Source organism: Moschus berezovskii, chromosome 19, assembly GCF_049115385.1.
Source record: "Moschus berezovskii isolate FMDL1 chromosome 19, NW_MosBer_1.0, whole genome shotgun sequence".
NCBI lineage: Eukaryota > Metazoa > Chordata > Mammalia > Artiodactyla > Moschidae > Moschus > Moschus berezovskii.
In genome coordinates this window covers 68,867,189-68,886,847 of record NC_142478.1, presented here as the reverse complement: position 1 = coordinate 68,886,847, position 19,659 = coordinate 68,867,189, and the positions used below count along the sequence as shown (strand labels likewise).

The following is a 19,659-nucleotide window of genomic DNA, read 5'->3' as shown; positions in this document are numbered from 1 at the left end:
CAGCTGCCATCCCTTCGTGTCTCCACAATGCAGTCTGGGGAACCTTCTAGAACCCGAATCTGACCATAGCTTCCACTGCCTAGAATACCACATGGCTTCTCATTGGGTTAAAACCAATGTCTTCTGTGAGGCCTGCCAAGGCTGGAGGTCTGAGCCCATACGACATCTCCCTGTTTGTCCTGCACTGCACACCTGGCTCTCTGTCAGATTTACCTGCAGGCCTCTCCCGTGAGAACCCCTGGCTGCCGGAGAAATGAGGTCCGCCTGACGCCCACCACCAACCCCCAGTCTGCCATCTCAGGCTCAGCGGACTCGCATGTGCTTGTGTGTCAGCTTGTCATCTCCCACCCCTGCCTCTCCCCAGCAAGGACAGGGGTCCCATCAAGCTGTTTGCCTCCGTGTAGACTAGAGCCCGCTCAGAACACGTGATGAATACATGAATGGATGAGCACACAAATGAATGAAGGCACACCCAGGCAGGTGCACAGCCCCCTCCCAGTGCAGATTCGAGGAAGACAGAGTCCAACTCCAGGACAGGCCTCGGCAGCTCCCACCCCGCTGGCTCCCTCCCTCACCTCCAGCTCCAGCTCCTTTCTTCTCAGAGGCGGCACAGAGACGCTTGAGCACCACGCTGTCCTGGGAGCCCTCCACCCGGACCTCCTCATCCAGGATCCAGAAAAGGCCCCTGGCATCCTCGGCACCTCCTCCGGCTGGTAGGCGCACCTGGCAGGAGACCCAAGATACACTGAGGAGCCCTGACCCCCGAGAGAGGCCAGGCCTGGGCTTCTCGTCCCACCTAAGAAGTCAGGGGTCTGTGGCCCAGGCACCATGACTCAGACATGCTGCTCTGGATCCACGCCCTGCTCACCCCCAGACTCTCAGTGGAGAAGCCACAGGACTACCAATCTCTTGGTTACAAGGGTCTGGATCCTGCCTCTGTCTTCATCTCCTGGATGACCCTGTGCAACTTATTGCCCCTCTCTGAGCCTCATCTTTCCTTCTGCAAAATGGAGACTGACAACACTGTCCTCCAAGGTGAGGATTTAACCAGAGCGAGCCCTCTGTACACCACACATCTCTGGCTCCACAGAGACAGCTAGTCTCTTCGTGCACAGCTTAACATAAAAGGATTAATCCCATCCCCATCACTTCCTCTTAGAAGTCTTTGTATTTTTTACAGTAAAATCTTGAGAGGAAAAAGGCACCAAGAACATCTTAGAGAAAGTGAACTTGCCTGAACCACACAGACGTGAAATTTTAAATCCAGCACCAGCATCAGAGACCCTCCAGGCGACCCTGCATCTCCACACGTGGGAAACAGGGAGAGGCCTGGGGATCTGCAGGGCTTATCCGAGGGTCCCCAGTGAGTTAATGCAACCGAACATGGTGTCAAACGGTTAAAGAGGAAATGTGATGTGAGTGATGGCCAACAGTCCCAGTGTGCCCAGGGTCAGAGGCTTCCCAGGACATGAGGATTTCAATGCCAAGGTCAGCAACGTCCCTGGTAAACCAGGACAGTTGCTCACTCTGACACAGGAATATCAGTCCACACCCCACAAGAGGGGTCCAGCGAGGGGAAGGGACATGTCCAGGGTCACATGGAGAGGCCCAGGGCACAAGTGGACCTGCCCCCGGGATCCTGGGTCTTCACCATGGCCTCACTTGCTGGAGTTGAAATCTACAGTCAGGCCCTCGCAGCTGTTCCAGCCACTGCCCAGGAGTCCTGGGGACACCAGGATCTTTTCCTCCTCACACTGTCTGGGTGGTCCCTCAGGCCCACCCCTCCCAGGGAGGGAGGAAGCAGGACAGGGATGGGGACCCAGCCCGAGAGGCACCAGGGAGCAGCAGAAGCAGCCATGAAGGGCAGGCAGGGCTCATGGTCGAGAGTGCTTTGCAGGACAAGGTGCAGCCTGCTGTGAGCTGAGAGAAGCCAGGGAAATGGGAAAAGGTGTCCAAGTGCAGGAGAAACGTGGCCAGCAGGACGCCGACTGGCCGTCACCCACCCTGTGGGGCTGTTTGTCCCGGATCTCACGGGTGTTCAGGACAACCCAGGGGTACTACCTGTCATTTCCATTCGGGTGATGAGAAAGCAGAGGCTCAGAGAGGAGAAGTGACGCGCCCAAGGTCACCAAGATCAGATTGGAGCCTGGCAAGTTCCACGGCTTGAGCCCTTTCTTTCACAGCAGGTTGGGGGCAGCTGGGGCATGGGGCACTGTGATGTGATGATGATGTGAAGTCGCTCAGTCGTGTCCGACTCTTTGCGACCCGTGGACTGTAGCCTACCAGGCTTCTCTGTCCATGGGATTCTCCAGGCAAGAATACTGGAGTGGGTTACCATTTCCTTCTCCAGGGGATCTTCCCGACCCAGGGATCGAACCCAGGTCTCCCGCATTGGAGGCAGACGCTTTAACCTCTGAGCCACCAGGGAAGCCCCATGGGGCACTGAGGGAGGGCAAATTCCAGTGTGGCAGTCATGGACTGCTCTGAGAGAGGGCTGAGCAGAGTGGCAGACCAGGGGCCAGCACAGTGGGCTCTGGGGCGGGGAGAGGGAGGCAAAGACTCAGGGATCCCCCAAACTAAAGTCTGTCTGCCTCCAGGGAGCTAAGGGGCCTCGATCCAGCATCACCCCCATTCTCCATCCCCAGGGGCCCCCGACTGTCCTGGTCTCTGCTGGGCGCAGCATCTTCATCTGAACACCTGATCTTTCCAGGTGACAGTGCCTGGAGGTCACCAGGTACCAGCCCTGGAGCTCCCCAGCTCTGTCCACAGGCTCCAGGCGTGAGTGCATTCTAAGACACAGACTCAGACTCTCAACCTGAAGGGACTGAAATGCTGGTTGTCCAGGCCACACCCTCAGACCAATGAACACAGAATCTGGGAGGGGGTCCCCAGGGTCAGTGTTTTGAACAATCTGTGGGTCATCTGAGGTACAAACAGAGCTGTGATCTAGTAGTTCAAAGACTCCAATCTGCCAGTATTTCGATAAAAAGCCCGAGAGGCATCTGAGAGCCTTGGTTCACAGGGCCCTGTGTTACCTGCGAGGGAGTCTGATCCACCACAGCCACCGTGGTCCCTGGGGATGATTCCGGTAGGTCAAACTGCACAGGAACATCTTCCTAGAAAGTCACACAAGTTCAATATTAGTTCCTTCTGCGAGCTGAGGGGGAAGAAACTTCTGGAGGAGGTTTAAGAGAAGTGAGGGCTTTAATCATGACACCTTGGCCTCTTTTTATTGTCATTGGTAATATACACATGGCATAAAATTTAACATTTAAACTCCTTATTATCTGGAGGCACCGTGTCTTAGTTGTGGCATGTGGGATCTAGTCTCCCTGCCCCTGCCCTGTGCTGTGCTCAATCCTGTCTGACTCTTTGTGGCCCCATGGACTGTAGCCTGCCAGGCTCCTCTGTGCATGGGGATTCTCCAGGCAAGAATACTGGGGTGGGTTACCATGGCCTCCTCCAGGGGATCTTCCCAAACCAGGGATTGAACCCAGGTCCTCCGTACTGCAGGTGGATTCTTTACTGTCTGAGCCACCAGGGAAGCCCCTAGTCCCTGACCAGGGACCAAACCTGGGTCCCCGCATTGGGAGTGTGGCGCTTTAGCCTCTGGACCCCCAGGGAAGTCTGCATTTAAATCATTTTTAAGGACACAGCTCATCAGCATAAAGCACATTCACATTGTTGTGTAACCTTTACCACCATCCAGCTCCAAAACTTTTCATCTTGCAAAACTGAAACTCAGCATCCAGTAAGCGCGAGCTCCCTGTTTCCCTCTCCCCATTTCTGTCTCTATGAATGTGGCCACTTTAAGCATCTCACATGAGCAGAATCGTACAGGGTTTGTCCTTCTATGACTGACTTGCTGCACTTAGCATAGTGTTCTCAAGGTTCATCCAGTTACAGCAAGTGTCAGAATTTCCTTCCTTCTTATAGTTGAATGACAGCCCCGTGTATGAAAACATCACATTTGTTTATCCATTCACTCACTGATGGACACTGGGGCTGCTTCCACCTTTTGGCTATTACGAGTAATGTTGTCATGAACATGGGGGTACAAATCTCTCTTTGAGATCTTGCTTGGAATCCTTTAGGGTAGATACCCAGAAGTGGAATTTCTGGATCAAAAGGTGGTTCTATTTTTAATTTTCTGTGAAAACACCATACTGTTTTCCACGGCAGCTGCACCATTTTTTATTCCCAGCAGTCCACATGGGTTCCAGCTCCTCTACATCCTCCCCAGCAGTTCTTATTTTTTGTTTATTTTTTAATCTAGTGGGTGTGAAATGGTATCTCAATGTGGTTTTGATTTGCATTTCCCTAAACTAGTGATGCTGAACATCTGTTCATGTGATTATTGGCCATTTGCTTATCTATTTTGGAGAAGTAGCTATTCAATTCCTTTGCCTGCTTAAAAGTTTTCTTATTTATCTTTGGCTGTGCTGGGTCTCTGTTGCTGCCTGGACCTCTCTCAGTTGCAGCAAGCGGGGGCTGCTCTCCAGTTGTGCAGGCTTCTCACTGCAGTGGCTCCTTCTGGTGCAGAGCGTGGGCTCTGGGGTGTGCGTGTTTCAACAGCAGCACCTTCCAGGCTCCAGAGCACAGGCTCGGTAGATGTGGTGCACGGGCTGAGCTGCTCCAAGACGTGTGGGAGCTTCCTAGACCAGGGACTTGAGCCCAGGCCTCCTGCACTGGCAGGGATTCTTTACCACTGAGCCACCAGAGAAGCCCTTTGCCCATGTTTAATCAGGTTCTTTGTTTTTATCCTTTTAGCCTTGGTACGAGAAGAAAGGATACAGACCAGGATCCCAAGAGCATCCTAATATTGTCCATCCTGCCAGGTTGTCAGCAATCATGGTGAGGTTATCAGGAACTGATGACTCAGTACAGATCCTTCTAGTATTTACTGAGCACCCAGTAAGTGCTGGGCTGAGTGCTGGAGAGAGCAAACTAACTCTGGAAAATAGCAGCTGGCATACAAAAGTAATCAGAAATGTCCAGACCACGCTACGTTCAAAGATATTCATCACAGTATTGTTTATAACAGCACAGATGTGGAAATCTCCCAGGCCAACTCTGAGAGATGGCAAGGGACAGGAAGCTTGGAGTGCTGCAGTCCATGGGCAGTCGTGTCTGCGAAGAGTCAGACATGACTTGGCTACTGAACAAATGTGGAAATCACCCAGCGGTCCAAAGGAGAGCTGAGATAGCAGGCATAATCAGAGACACGCATCCTTTCTAAGAGCTGTGAATGGTGGGAGGAAATGTGAACAACATAATGCTATGAGGAAAAAGCAAACAACAGAACTGTATACAGACAGACACAAAATCTATAGAGAAGACCATGTATGGGAAAATGGCTGGTGTAAGATACTGACAGAGGTAACAATGGTTGCCTCTGGGTGTTGGGGTAAAGGAGATGGTGTTTTCTGCTTCTGGACACTTATTCGCACTTGCCAGTTTTTAAATAAAGAACATGTTTTACTTTGATAATAAGAAATAAAGTGAAATATTATGGGGAAAAATATGATGGATGCTACCACATATGGAATGCCTAATACAGATTAGGCATTTTCTAAACCACTTCATCAAATGTTCAAAACAGTGTCTTTAGGAGGTGTGGTAACACCAGGGAGGAAGGAGGGAGTAGATGCCAGGGTGCATTGGGGGTGCTGGCGATACTCCCCTCTCCCCTGGGTGGTAGCTGCATGAGTGTGCTCAGCTGGACAAATTCACCGAGACGTACACTCTGGATTTAGGCACTTGTCTGTGTAAATATTATAGTTCCATTTAACTTTTTTTTTTAACATAAGTAAAGGCAGGCATGCAGGAACGAGCCTGAACAGGTTTCCTGATTCGCAAGCAGAGCCTCCTTGGAGGGTTGCTGCATAGTCACCTCTGCTGGATGCTCCCATGTTATGATCCAGAGACTGTGCAAACCCCACAATTTTCACCCACAGCCGGGCATGAAGGGCCTTCCACGGAGAAGGTGCAACCTAACTGCTGGAGAACGGTTCAGCTTGGGCGTGTGGGTGAGGAGGAACTGATCAGCGCAAACAAGGGATAGCTGTGGGAACAGGGCCTGAGGAGCCCCAAGCTCTGAACTGTAAGAGAACTTAAGAGGCCATGGGAGACAGAGGGAGATGGGGGAGGAGCAGAGGCCCTGGCAGCGACACCTGGAGTTTGGGTTTTAATCAGTGCTGGACCAGACAGCATGAAGCTAAATCCAGGACGAGCACCAGAAGCCCCAACCCAGACCAGCCATACCTCCCGGCATTGTTCCAGTGCCGAGACAAAGGTCCGCTGGTAGAAAAGCAGCTGCAGGCGCTCGTGAACGTAATTGTGGCACAGTTCCTCGAAGGTGGCGGCCCGGTCTTTGCCCTGGTGCCGGGGGTTCTGAAAGCCTGGAGAGTCCACCACCATGATGGAGGCCGTGGAGAGGTGGTGAGAAGAGAAGGATCTATGGGGAAAGGAGAGGGGCCCTGAGAGGACATGAAGTCTTAGAGCCCTTCTGGTCCAGGTCCCCCACTCACCCACCACAGACATGGAGAAGCCAGGGCAGCATGCTGGGCAGGTCTGCGAACCCAGCAGAACCCACTACTTGTGGGCTATGTGACTTTGGGAAAGTCACTTAACCTCTCTGAGCATGGGTTTCCCCCAATGTTAAATGGTGGGAGGGATGAATGGGAAGACCCAGGGGCTGAAAAGAAAAAAAAATGGAACTGAAGTTTGGAAAGTGCCTCCCTTGGACATTGTAGGCCATCAGGACACATGCTCTCTCCACCAGGCCAAGACTGGACAAAATACTTGCTTAAGGCTGCACCACAAATTTGCTATAACGTTAGGACTAGAGCCTCCTTTTCTTTCTTGGTGACACGTGGCATCAGAACAACTTTTTTCAGTATGTGCCTCTGTTTACCAAGTTCTCTCAAGTTTTACCTCCCTGGATCCTCTTGACAAATCTATGAGGGTGGATGGAGAAGGGACTATTCACATCAAAAACCAAGAGTTAAGAGATTCTACAGAGTCACATGTGGGTTCCAACCCTCGCTCAGCCATAGCGTGAATGTGTGTCTTGGCAGAGTTGCCCAACGTCTCTGAACGTCTGCCATGGAAGGGCTAACGATGGAGACGAACTCAGAAAGCTGGTGGGAGGGCTGGGTGTGATAAGACATCCATGGCTCTGAACGTGGTAAGCGCTCAGCGTTTTTTGCTATTATCCCCATCAGCATGAGCAGTTATATGCTTTGGAGAGTCCTAAGTTTGAACTCAAGCATTTCGCTGTTATTTACTGAGACTTTCCATCTGTAAAATGGGGCCAATAAGACACACCACACAGATATGCGTGAAGATCAAGTGAGTTAATGTTCAGAAAGCCAGACGCCAGCTGGGTGCTCGTAAATGGCAGGACGGGCGAGTGTCATCATCACCAATACACCCATTTCCTGGATTCAGGTTCCCAGAACCCCAGAGCCAACCAGCAAGCAGCCACCCACTTCCTGCAATTCACTGATAAATGCTTCTTCCCCTGAGCACACACGATCCCCTGGTTTCTAGATAATGTGTCTGTGATCTCAGAGGGTAATTACTCCAGCAGGAAGAGAGGGAGCCGACTCTATGTCCACAGAGAACCCCAGCTGCGCTGTTGCTGCGCACCAGCCTCATCCCTTGAACAGGATGTCGGAAGCCTAATTACGCCTCCCGCTTACACAAAGGAGCGGGGGAAGCCCTTGCGCAAGCTCTGGATCGGCCTCACTGGAACTGCTTAGATTTCCCAGGGTTCAGAGCAGCACTCCCCATGATAGGGAACACAGGCTCCCAGAAGTATTACCTGCAGATATCTGCAGTGTTTTATGATCACAATTTAGGAAGAGTTGTTTACAGACATTTTAAAATTTATTTTTTATTTTTTATTGATTTCTTATTAAATTTATTTTTTATTTATTTTTTAGCTGTACCACGTGGCATACAGGATCTTAGTTCTCTGACCAAGGATTGAACTCATGCCCTCTGCAATGGAAGCGCAGATTCTTAACCACTGGACTGCCAGGGGAGTCCCTTATTGACTTCTTTTAATCTTTGCAGTGACCCTGGGGAACAGACCTATTGAATATTTCACAGATGTACAAGGGGAGGTCAGAGAGGTAAACTGATTTGCCAAAGTCACAAAGCCTGTGGGTGGCCAAGGTAGAATTAAAGCCAGCACCATCCAGCTCAAAAACCCACTCTCCAGCTCAACAGAACCCCACTCTGCTAAACTCCCCAGGCTTGGCCTCATTCATGTGCTGCAAAGAGACCAACTCTATACCAGAGGGAAGGTTGCCATTACCTGTTGATTAGCGAGACCACAGCAGCAAAGACCTCTTGGTACAGGCCAGAGGCCATGCCCTCCACACACTCCACGCCCGTCATCTTGAGCCCTGCAGTGGGGAAGAGAGGAGGGTGGGCATCCCGCGGTCAGGACCTTGCCTGGGGCCAGGGGCATCACTGCTGGTCTTAGAGAACCTTCCACCACCAAACACACACATCACCCTGCTGCCGAAATTACTCATGTCCTCAGGATCAAGTTCAAGTGTCTTGTCACGCCCTCCAGGGTCCTGTGTGACCTGTCCCTACCTCTCCTCCATTGTGATCTCCTGGTCATCCTTCAGGGCTCAATCCAACGTCACCTCCTCAGTGAAGCCTGCCGTAAGAACTGCCACGAACCCATTAGGCCAATTCTCATGACTATCTTGCCTTTTTTAAAAAAAATTCTTTATTTTTATTTTATGGAGGTAGGTATGCCCATTTCACTGCTAAAGGCACTGAGGACCAAATGGCACTGAGTTAGGTTAAGTCTCATGGGGCTATTTAGAAAGTAAATGGTGTTTGCAGACTCCCTTATTATTATCATTGTTATTATTATTATTATTGGCTGTTACATGCAGCATGTGGGATCTTAGTTCCTCGACCAAGGATTGAATCCATGCCCCCTATACTGAAAGTAGAGTCTTAACCCACTGGACCACCAGGGATGTTCTCTTGCTTTTCTGAAAAATTTACTTTTCAAACTGAGAAACGATTGACATACCAAAAAACCTGTACATTTTTAATCATACATCCTGATAAGTTTGAAGCATAAACCCATGACATCATCACCACAGATACGCCATAAACATAACCATCACCTCTAAAAGTTTCGTGTGTGTGTGTGTGTGTGTCTCTCTCTCTCTCTCTCTCTCTGACGGGGGAGAGAGAGGAACTTTCAACATAAGATTAAGAGATTTTTACATACAGAATACATCACTGCAACCTGCAGGCACTGTGCTGTATGGTGGGGATATTCATCTGCTGATCACTTTATTTGTCTGTCCTCCAGGGTTTTTTCATCTTGACTAAATGAAACCACGTACTCTGTGATCAAAATGTCTCATTTCCCCCTCCCTCTACCCCTGTCCCAGGAACCACCATTCTACTCTGTGTCTCCATAAGTTGGACTGCTTTAGATTTCTGATATAAGTAGTATAATATTCAAAAGTAAAAAAAGAAGGAAATCCTGCCATTTGCACCAACACAGATGAACCCGGAGGACATTATGCTGAGTGAAGTGAACGAACCGCTGGAGGACACACAGACCCTAGTTTTACAGCACTGACCACAGCTCCTCTTTCCTTTCTGGTTATTTTGTTAGTCTGCGTCTCCCACCCTGCCCGCCCTGGGAGTGCCCCAAGGATGGGGACTGATTCCGAGTCTGTTGGCTCCAAATTCCAATTTCTGACACACAGTACTAAGTAAATATCTATTGTTCCTTCTTTCTAGGGGGAAATTTAGCAGTTTCACAGCAGAAGCCATAACATGTTAGACTTAATAACTTTACTCTTAGGATTTTATTGTATTGAAATACGCAGAGAACCAAAGATTTCTAGGTACATCTCCCAATTGTTCATTAAATTGGCAAAAAATCACTTTTTCAAGACAGCTCGAATATCCAAAAAATAGCAAATGGGATAGATAATTTGTAGTCCAACCATATAATAGAATACTTCAAGTCAGGTCTAGAAGAATACTGAATGAGATGGAAAAGTGCCTGCATATAGTGTTAGGAGGAATAAAAAAAACTTAGAAAACTATTACAACGGTGGCCTCAATTTTGTATAACCACACATGGGTCTCATTAGAACAGCCAGCCTAGATTAAGGGGCAGAGCGGGGTAAGGAGTGGGGCTCATATCTCAAATACTGACCCTTAGGTTTTGCTTCCAGCCATGGAATTGGAAACACAGTTTGCAAATTTGCAGGCCCTAGGGCCTGGAGAAATAGTTTTGCTTGTACATTCCAGGCCGCCCGCTGCAGCCCCAAAGCATTTCCCGTCCCTGCTTTAACTCCACCTGCAACCTGGGTCGTTGCTAGGCAACCCACAGCCTCCCAGCATCTCTCTCAAGCCTGCTGGTCCCCTGCCTGCTTAACATCTACCCTTGAGACCTCAGTCTGCGAGGCTGACTCAGCTTCACAAAGCAGTGCATACACGTAACTGTGCTTCTGTGTCTGAGTGCGCGTATATGTGCACGTGTGCTGTGCATGTGACAGTGCAGGTGTGTGCACATGCCTGTACATGGTACAAGGGTGTGGCTGTACACGTGTGCCTGTGTCAGAGAGGAGGCGTAACTATCAGGCAGACCCTAGCGCACACCAAGCGCAGAACTGGATGGGAGTGAAGTCTATGACATCAGCCATCAGGCTGAAGTCCCTGGCAGGTGGAGCAGCCCTGTGGATCCAAGGGGCCTCTAACAGAAGGCGCTAAAACCACAGTGCTACCCGCTAAGTCCAGACCCTGCAGTCTCCGGAGAGCTCCTCTTGGGGAGTTCTCAGAGATCCCTGGGGCTCTGAGGGGTCCTCTGCCCTCACCTTCTGCAGCCAAAGCATCTGGCCGCCGAGGCTGCAGACCTGGGACTCAGCAGACCCGCTTGAGCAGGCGCAGTATAAGTGTGCTCCTGCTTGCCCCGCTCCACGTCAGTTCAAAGCACCCACATTCCTCCAGCTGCTGGGACTCAAGTCCTAGAAGGCGTCCTGGCCCCTTGCTTCTGCCCCAGGGCTCATGCCAACAGCTCTAACTGTAAACTATACCTTGAACTGGTCCACCTCCTCCCATCTGGTCCACCCTGCCCCTTGTCCAACCTCCATCACCTTACCAGGGTGACCTGTATCGGTTCCCACCCACTCCTTGCTCTTCATCCAGGCTGAGCTTCACGCAGAATAAACTAATCGTGCCATTCCCCTGCCTGTGCCCCTCCATGGCTTCCCTCACTCTGAAAAGAAAACTCCATTTATAGACTATTCTGTGAGCTCTCTAACCTTATCTACTGTCCTCCCTGCCAGACCAACCATCATGGCCTTATTTCTGTTCTGGCAGGTCAGTCTTCCACCTAGATAGGGGCTCAGCAAAGACCACATCCAGTAGAAATGTCATGGTCCCTTGGCACCGTCCTTAGTGACTCCTCTTGGGAGCACAGGGCCCCCCTCCCATGTTTCAGCAGCCTGTGACCAGGACAGAGCACTGTGCAGGAAGGGGCCAAGTCCATTTCCAGAGAAGCAGCTTCATTTGCACCTAGAAGGTCTACATACAGTAGACCCTCAATAAATCCTTGATGAATAGTGAAAGGATGGTGGTGTCTCCAAAGGGTGGCTCTGCAGGGACCAGCCCACCCAGGGAGGCCGCAGGATGGTACCTGAGCTGGCTTCCTCATCCTCCAGGCTCCGCCGGTTTGGCCCAGACGTCACCTGCTCAATGATCTGTCGCAAGTGGTGCTTGAAGGTGGCCGTGTTCAGCTCCTCGTACTCACAGCCCAAGGCCTCTGCTGCGTGGTTGGCCCACTCAAAGCGCATGAACTGCTTCCGGCCCACTGCGCGGGGGACAGAGCAGAGGAAGGCGGTGAGGTCCTAGGTGGGTGATGGGTAGGCGTCCAAGAAAGCCTTGGAGAATCTCACCACCTCCCAGACTCTGGGCCACCCACCCTCAGCAGGAGCCTGAACAACTGAGGCCTGGCCCCAGCTGACGGCCTCGGGCAGAGTCAGCTTTCCCAAGAGACATGTTTGTCCTACTGCCCTGCCATCCACATTGATCACTTTTCCAAAACAATTAAAAATATCATCCTTTCTATGGGCTATTATAACGCCACTTAACATTAGCAACAAAGCCTATACAACACAGGCAATGCTTATATGGTAATTTTAAATGAAAAGGACTAGAAAAAATCATACTGTAGTATAGCATCAATTGTGTAAATCACTCTAAGCTGCTAAACAAATAAGGAAAAGGAGATATATTCAAAGACTTTCTGCAGTGGTTCTGTACTAATTCTGTAATCCAAATTTTAAAATTTAATGATTTACTAAGGCAAACTACAGTTCTACTCTTAAAATAATTTTCTCCCATCTCCTATCTCCCCATATCTGTATTTCTTTCTTTGAAATAAGAATCACAACTACCAACAGAGACTTCTCAATCCATCAGAAAAAGATCATAAGGGTATCATTCTTCAAACAGACATCTTAAAGAATCTGCCTGGTTTAAGAAAAATTTGGAAGTTTGGAAAAAGACTTTATCTGGGGCTTTGACAATATCCACCTGGAGTGGGTTGCCATTTCTTTCTCCAGGGGCTCTTCCCCACCCAGGGATTGAACCAAGGCCTCCTGCATCACAGGCGGATTCTTTACCAGCTGAGCCACCAGGGAAGTCCCTTTCAATATCACCTTGAGAATATTATGACCCTAGGTAAGACTTTCTTTGACGTGGAATCACTGATCTTTTCACTTTCCATAAGTGCCTAGTGAAAGGAAATGTTATATAGCACTATCTTAAATGAGAACCCATTTTTTGTAGGAGGTCACTGAGAGGATGTGACAACCCGGTGGCCTGTGAGCTGGCCCTGGGCAACTGGAGGGGCCTCACCCTTTCCTCTGCCCTTGGAATGTCCACCCAGCCCTCCCCACTCCCGCAGTAGGCACTGTTACAAGGACGCAGCCTTGAGACAGCAGGGTGCTTCTGAGACCGTCCAGGGGGGCTATGTGACCCAGCCCATCCGGCCTTTCTATAAACTCTTAAGGTTCTGGAGGGCAGGGGTGGAGGAGACCCACCCACCTTGCAGTGCCCGAGACAAGCCTCATGTGTCAGCTCCCTTGTGTGTTACACCTGCCGCCCTCCCGCCTGGAAGGGCTGCCTCTTCAGTCTCTCCCTGCCCCCCACCACCCAGGGTACGGGGGGCTAGTATTTGAACCAACACCACCATCACTTGTCACAAACAGAAGGCAGAAAGAAATACAATGTGCGTACAGAAATACCATTAGATTCTAATTAGATACAGTTACCTGGGAACCTCAGGTCTGCTTTCTCTTTACTAAAAATAATGCAGATTAGCAAGCATTACAGAGAGGCGTTACAGGCTACTAGCCCTGAATGAGACATCCTTTTCCTGGGATGAGGCTGAAAGTGAACTCAACAGAACACGACTGTCCAGGTGGCTGACGCCCTGCCCCTCTCCTGCCCAGTCACCTCCACTGTCACCCTCTGAAATGGTCTTTAGACCCTGTCCGCCGTGACCTGTAACCTTGCAAAGCTACAAGTGCTCACGCAGGGGCTCAGCGACAGCTGGGTCTGAAAAGAGGAGCCAGAAGTAGATGGGGCAGGCCTCTTAGTCCCGCCTGACTTAAGAGGCATACTTCCAAGCGCTCAGCGCAGCAGCCTGCTGGTGAAACCCAGGAGGCACAGATGAGCCTTGCCGGGAAAACACGTTTCTGCTTCCAGCCCCCTGAAGGCTGGCCAGGTGCCAAACCCAACCCCGTGGGTCCCTTCGTCTTTGTACAGAGCCGGGTGGAGGCCAGGCCTTCTCAGAGGGGGCTGAGAACCCTGGGCCAGCACCTGTGGCGGGGAGAAGGCAGACTGGATGGGAACACGGGCACCAGAGCAGCCAGGGTCTGCTTATGAGAACACTGAGCCACAAAGAGAGCGACCTTCTGAGGTCTCGTGGCTGTAACGGGCCACAAGATCTGAACTCAGCGCCTCCTGACTTCAGCTGTCAGTGTGCTAATCCTGGGCCCGTGCAGAGGAGCCTTCTCTCATACAGGGATATTGTTCTGAAACCAGAACAGAGCAAAAAATCAGAGTCAAAGGCTTAAAATTCCCCTTGAGAATCTCTTAAATTGCCCATAGCAAGCAGTATTGCAACATACTTCCCCGAGTCTGATGTAGCAAGCCTCCCCTCCAGTGGAACACCAGAGGAAGCGGGTGGCTTGCCTTCAGGGCCCATGACACACAGAAAAATACATATCAGTATCTGCTGGCCTCACACCTGCCTGTGCGTGGCCGGATTTACATAAATATAATGTTGTCTGACGGGACCGCCAACCTTTGAAACAGCTCTCTATGAAAGAACTACCAGCAGACACCAGTTCTGTAGTCATGCTCAGTGAAAAACAGTCCGTGCATCTCGCCACGGCCAGGGGATGCACACCTGGATTGTCTACGCGGAGCGGGAGGACGGCTGAATGACCCTGGCTCATCTCCCAGCTGCCTTGGGAGGTGTGCAGGCTGAAGGCTGTTAGGCCTGATTTACAGCAGAGGCCGCCAAGACCCAGAAAGGGGAACCGCCCTGCCCTGAGTCACAGCCGTAAATGGCTGAGCCAGCACTTGAGTCTAGGTCCCTGGACCCTCTGGTCATGGCATGGGGTTAGGGGCAGCTCTGGTATCCCCAATATCTCACATTTCAGACCTGGTCTGAGCACACACGTGGGCTGTAGGTCAAGTCAAAAGGCAACAGGGACACACTTCAGAAGGCAGCATGGTGGGTGGACCAGAGCAGGAAAGCTGCTGCTGCACCACCGTCTGCCCCGGGGCTTCCTGTGCTCCCTCTGCTCAGGGCTTTTGCTTGCACGGGCATTTGCTCAAGCACAGGGTTGTGACTGGACGTGCCACGGAACAAACATTCCCAGCCCTCAACCAGTGACTGGAAGTTTGAAAGTGTTAGTTGCTCAGTAGTGTCCGACTCTTTGCGACCCCATGGACTGTAGCCCTCCAGGCTCCTCTGTCCATGGGATTCTCTAGGCAAGAACACTGGAGTGGGTTGCCATGCCCTCCTTCAGGGGATCTTCCTGACCCAGGGACTGAAGGTAAGGCCTTTTGAGAGCAGCTGCTCCAGGCTGTGCTCTGTGCTGACCCCCAGAGGCCTTTAGCAGAGTGGAGCCCCAGCTGCCTGCAGAAGTAGCTAGTTTCGGTGACATGCTCTTAGGGCTGCCTTCCCCACACCCCTCCCAGGGCTTCCTGGGATCACCTCCCATGCACAATTCTAGCCCGTGAACCCTTATTTCACAGCTGCACCCACTTACAGTGCTAAGGCTCAGAGACAGCCTCAGATGCTGATCCCATGTAACACGATTTGGTTTGGTTTTTCCTTCAGTTGGGCTTCCCTGGTGGCTCAGACGGTAAAGAATCTGCCTCCAAAGCAGCAGGTAGACCCAGGTTCAATCCCTGGGTTGGGAAGATTCCCTGGAGAAGGAAATGGCTACCCATTCCAGTATCCTTGGCAGGAGAAGTCCATGGACAGAGGAGCCTGGTGGGCTACAGTCCACAGGATCACAAAGGGTCGAATGCAACTGAGTGACTAACACATAGCTCCCTTCAATTACTGAGGCCAAGAGAAGACTCTCTGAAAGTGAGCCAAATTCCTGGCATGCTGCTCTTTTGGTCGTGTGCTTCTGTCTATCCCTAGAAACTGTCTGCACGTATGGGGTGAGGTCTGGCCCCACCCACCATGCTACCAAGGGCAGGGCTGAGCGAGAAACTCCCCAGGTGACCAGAGGGCTGTGGAGCAGGACAGAGTGGCCACACAGTCAGGGTCAGTCTCCCAAAGGGCTCCTCAGAGCAGGTATTCCCTGGGGAGAAATGGATGCTGTGTGGTATCACTTTGCCCATTGTTCGGTAACACAAGTTTCTTAACTGCAGGACATCTCAGAGCCTTTAAGGAATATGGCATGATGCTCCGAGAAGGGAGCATTCTGTATAGACAGATATGGCCTGGGAATACTTTAAGGTCCCATGAGACACCCGTTTAGGAAACAGTGGCTTAGCTGAAAGAGTCCTCCATTAACCAGGTGACCGTGGGCAAATCATTGTACCTGAGTCACACACCCAAGATCACTCTGCCGGGAAGAGGCAGGCTCGGGTTTGAAGAGAAGAATGAACAAAGGGAAAGAAAGAGAAAAAGGAAGGAGGGAGGGAGAGTGATGGAACTGCAGTCTCTGAGGTGCTGAGATCCACCTGCAAAGGCAGGTTTTCCTGTTTATGCTCAGTACAAAACAGAGAGAAAAATGACACGACCGTCATTCCCGTGTGCACCGTCAGTTCAACTGGTATCCATTACTGTGGCCTCCTGAATTTATTGATGACCAGGTGACTTTTCTGCTGAGTCACTGGCTATTACGTGACCTGTCTATAATGCTGGTGCATCTGTCACATCTCCTCATGCAGAGGTTTACAGTCTGGAGGTCTGTGAAGGAGGAAGCTACCTGCAGGGAAGAGATAAGCCTGAAAGGCCATGGGTGCCCCAAGAAAAGGCGATATTCCAGAAACAGACTGCTCAGGTTCAAATCCCACCTCCGCTGGCCAAAGCCAGGTGATGTTGGGGAAACCATGTCACCTCTTTGAGCCTCAGTTTCTTCCCCTGTGAAATGGGCATCTACCCCCAGGGCGTTCTTGTGAAGGGTCAGTGCAGTTACAGGCGCAGATCGCTAACCACAGGATCTGTGGGATAAATGTCAACCTTTGTAATCATGACCACACGCTGAGATTTCTGCCCAGGAATACCAGGTCAAGTTCAATTGTTGGGATTCTGGAAAATGGGGCTGTCTTAGAGGCCAGAACTTCAAGTCTCCTCCTGAGTGTTAGGTTTCCTGCCTGTTCCTGCTGTCCCTGGGTGCCACACAGCCCCAGAAACCTGGACAGATCTTAGAGAAAGTCATCTGTCCCTCTGCACAGTGAGTGAGCCCCGTAAGGCCTGGTCAACAAGACAACAATAAATCGCTGCTGAGTTATTCAGAATCCACCATCAACTGGAAAGACAATGAGTGGACCTCTCTGGATACTCTGGCGTTCGGGGCAAAAATGGCTTGCTGGACAAGTCAGCAGCAGCAGCATCTCCTTAAACCAAGCAAAATGGGCCACTCTTCTGCAAGACTGCTCAGTACCATGAGTACGCTGCTGTGCATCAGGAGTTGACAGAAGAAAGGGAGCAAGGGGAGGGGTCTCCTGGACTAACTGATCAAGTAGCTGGTGGGGAAAGGCTGGCGTGACATCTTTGGGGTGGTGGGCAGTCATGGGAAGAACCAGACATGGCAGTTTTAGACCAGGCTGCGAGATCTCGAGCAGGACATCTGAGCCTCAGTTTCCACATCCGTACAGAGGGGTAGCTCCTCTCCCAGTGGGTCACTATAAGGATGAAACAAGACACTAGATGTGACGCTGCCTGGAGTGTCCCCAGGGCAGCTGATCCGAGCTGAGAAGCAGGGTCACCAGGAAGACTTTGGTGGAAGGCATAACTAGTCACCTGGGGGAAGTGCAGGAGCAATGGCTTGAGGGGTGGGAGTGACTGACCAGTAGCCTGAGGCCACACAGGTTAAGCCAGGATTAAACCTGGCCCTGGCTAGCCCTCAGTCCGATGCTCCTTCTACATTCTGGGGTCCCTCAGCAAGGTAGGCTGAGCAGGGGTCCCTCAACTTACCACACTGTCTCCTTTGAAGCTGGGGCCCAAGGGAAGCCCAGAAAAACAGCAGGTGTTTTCAGAGTACTCACCACATGCCTGGTGCTGTGCTAAGTGCTTGATCTCATCAGGGCAAGAACCACATGAAAAAGTGTGATTACTAATCCCCCGTGTGTTCATGACACCATGGACCACGCAGCAAAACATGGCATGAATAGCGGGGAATCTTCAAAGACAGAACTCCTTGGTCCCAAATTGGGTTCCTCCCCTTTCCAAGTTAGGACCTTTGATAACTTCCTTTGCCTTTCTGAGCCTCCACTGACTCACCCATGAAAAGGGTGTAATTCTCCATATCGGGTTCAGTTCAGTCACTGAGTCCTGTCTGACTCTTTGCAACCCCATGGACTGCAGCACACCAGGTTTCCCTGTCCATCACCAGCTCCCAGAGCTTGCTCAAACTCATGTCCATTGCGTTGGTGATGCCATCCAACCATCTTATCCTCTGTCATCCCCTTCTCCTCCTGCCTTCAATCTCTCCCAGCAGCAGTTCTTTGCATCAGGTGGCCAAAGTATTGGAGCTTCAACTTGTAACTATATCTGGTTACAAGGATTAAATGGAATAACCATGCAAAGCACTTAAGTCATGCCTGGCAGAGAGCGGACTCAGCAAATAGTGACAGGTAATAATTCCATCATCATCGTCATCATTGCTGTCATCAGTATTGGTATATTCTGACTCTGAAGGGTGAGACGTGCTTTTATGATGGGAGTCCTCACTGAGCCATAGTTCACTGGAGTATCTGATGAGCAAGGCTAAAAGAGATCCCAGAGAGTCTCTATACACCCTCATTAGGCAAGTCCTTTCCCCTCTCGGAGCCTCAGTTTCCTCATCTGTAAAATGGGGTAACGGTGCCTACTCCATGGACTCACTGAGATGAACAAAGCTCTCGGCATAGGCCCTGCCCCTTGTAAGCATGGGATAAACGTCAGCTGCTGTTATTACTTACGGGAAACAGAGTCATAAAGAGAGGAGGGGCTTTTGCAGGGCCAACCTGAAGCTGGTCCCTTGGGGGCTCCAGCTGCCTCGCACCTCCCTCCTGAAGCCTGGGGCTGGTGACAGGAATGCCTTCTCACATCAGCCACTTCAGGGGCTTGTGGCTTTTTAAAATATAATTGTTTACATCCCACAGCAGCCATTCCAGCTTAATGAATGAATTCAATATGCTCAGAAAACGCAGAATAAATCCTTGCCTGTGGCCCAGAATAGGCCGGGCTGCGGCAGCTGTCGGGCAGGGAGCCAAGCCACCAGCTGGGGCCTGTGGCAGAGGAAGGGTGGGGGCAGGACAGGGCCCAAGGGGTACTGGCCTCGGGGGTGCAGGGCTGTGCTAGGAATGTGTGAGAAACATCTCTTGATCCCAGGGCACCACTGCCAGGGTCTGAGGCTGGCACCTGGCTGATGGGAACACCGAAGCCCCAGGCCTTGCTCAAGGGGCCACCACACCTCTGCTCACAAGGGCTCTTCTGTCTGATGCACCCTCCCTGACTCCCTCTCAGTTTGGGAGATTCAGTTCAGGGTCCCAGGTCCTAGGACCCCTTCGGGGGGAGGACCCTGATGAACTTTGGATGTCTCCTGTCTAGAACTTTCTCCTGGCATCTCCAATGTACCTGTCTGGGTCTCCCTCCTTGGCTCAGAGGGGAATTGTGTCCTGGAAAGTGAGGGTGGTGGTGCCGAGGGTTTGCCGTCCTTGGCACAGAGAAGACAGGAGAGGAGGGGAGGAGGGAGCAGTGGAGAGAGAAGGGGAGAAGTGGAGGGGGGAGGGGAGGCATGGGGGAGGGGGAGCAGCATGAACTCAGCAACGGCCCAGGCGTCCAGGGGCCCCTCTTTATGACCTCTTACCCGACGTCCCCCACAGGCATGTGAGGGTACAGTGAGCTGA

At 51.3% G+C, this 19,659-nt stretch overlaps 1 protein-coding gene across 4 annotated transcripts in view; it reads right to left on the bottom strand.

Annotated features, from left to right (window-relative positions):
- MYO18B (myosin XVIIIB) overlaps window positions 1-19,659 on the bottom strand; it is a 232,041-nt gene that overhangs the window by 161,676 nt on the left and 50,706 nt on the right. For all 4 annotated transcript variants that reach the window (XM_055405416.2, XM_055405418.2, XM_055405415.2 and 1 more), the window contains 5 exons: window positions 11,702-11,875; window positions 8,327-8,417; window positions 6,265-6,457; window positions 3,036-3,116; window positions 576-723 (listed from right to left, as the gene is read on the bottom strand). In XM_055405416.2, the coding sequence (XP_055261391.2) occupies window positions 576-723; window positions 3,036-3,116; window positions 6,265-6,457; window positions 8,327-8,417; window positions 11,702-11,875 (687 nt within the window). The remainder of the gene's footprint in view (window positions 1-575; window positions 724-3,035; window positions 3,117-6,264; window positions 6,458-8,326; window positions 8,418-11,701; window positions 11,876-19,659) is intronic.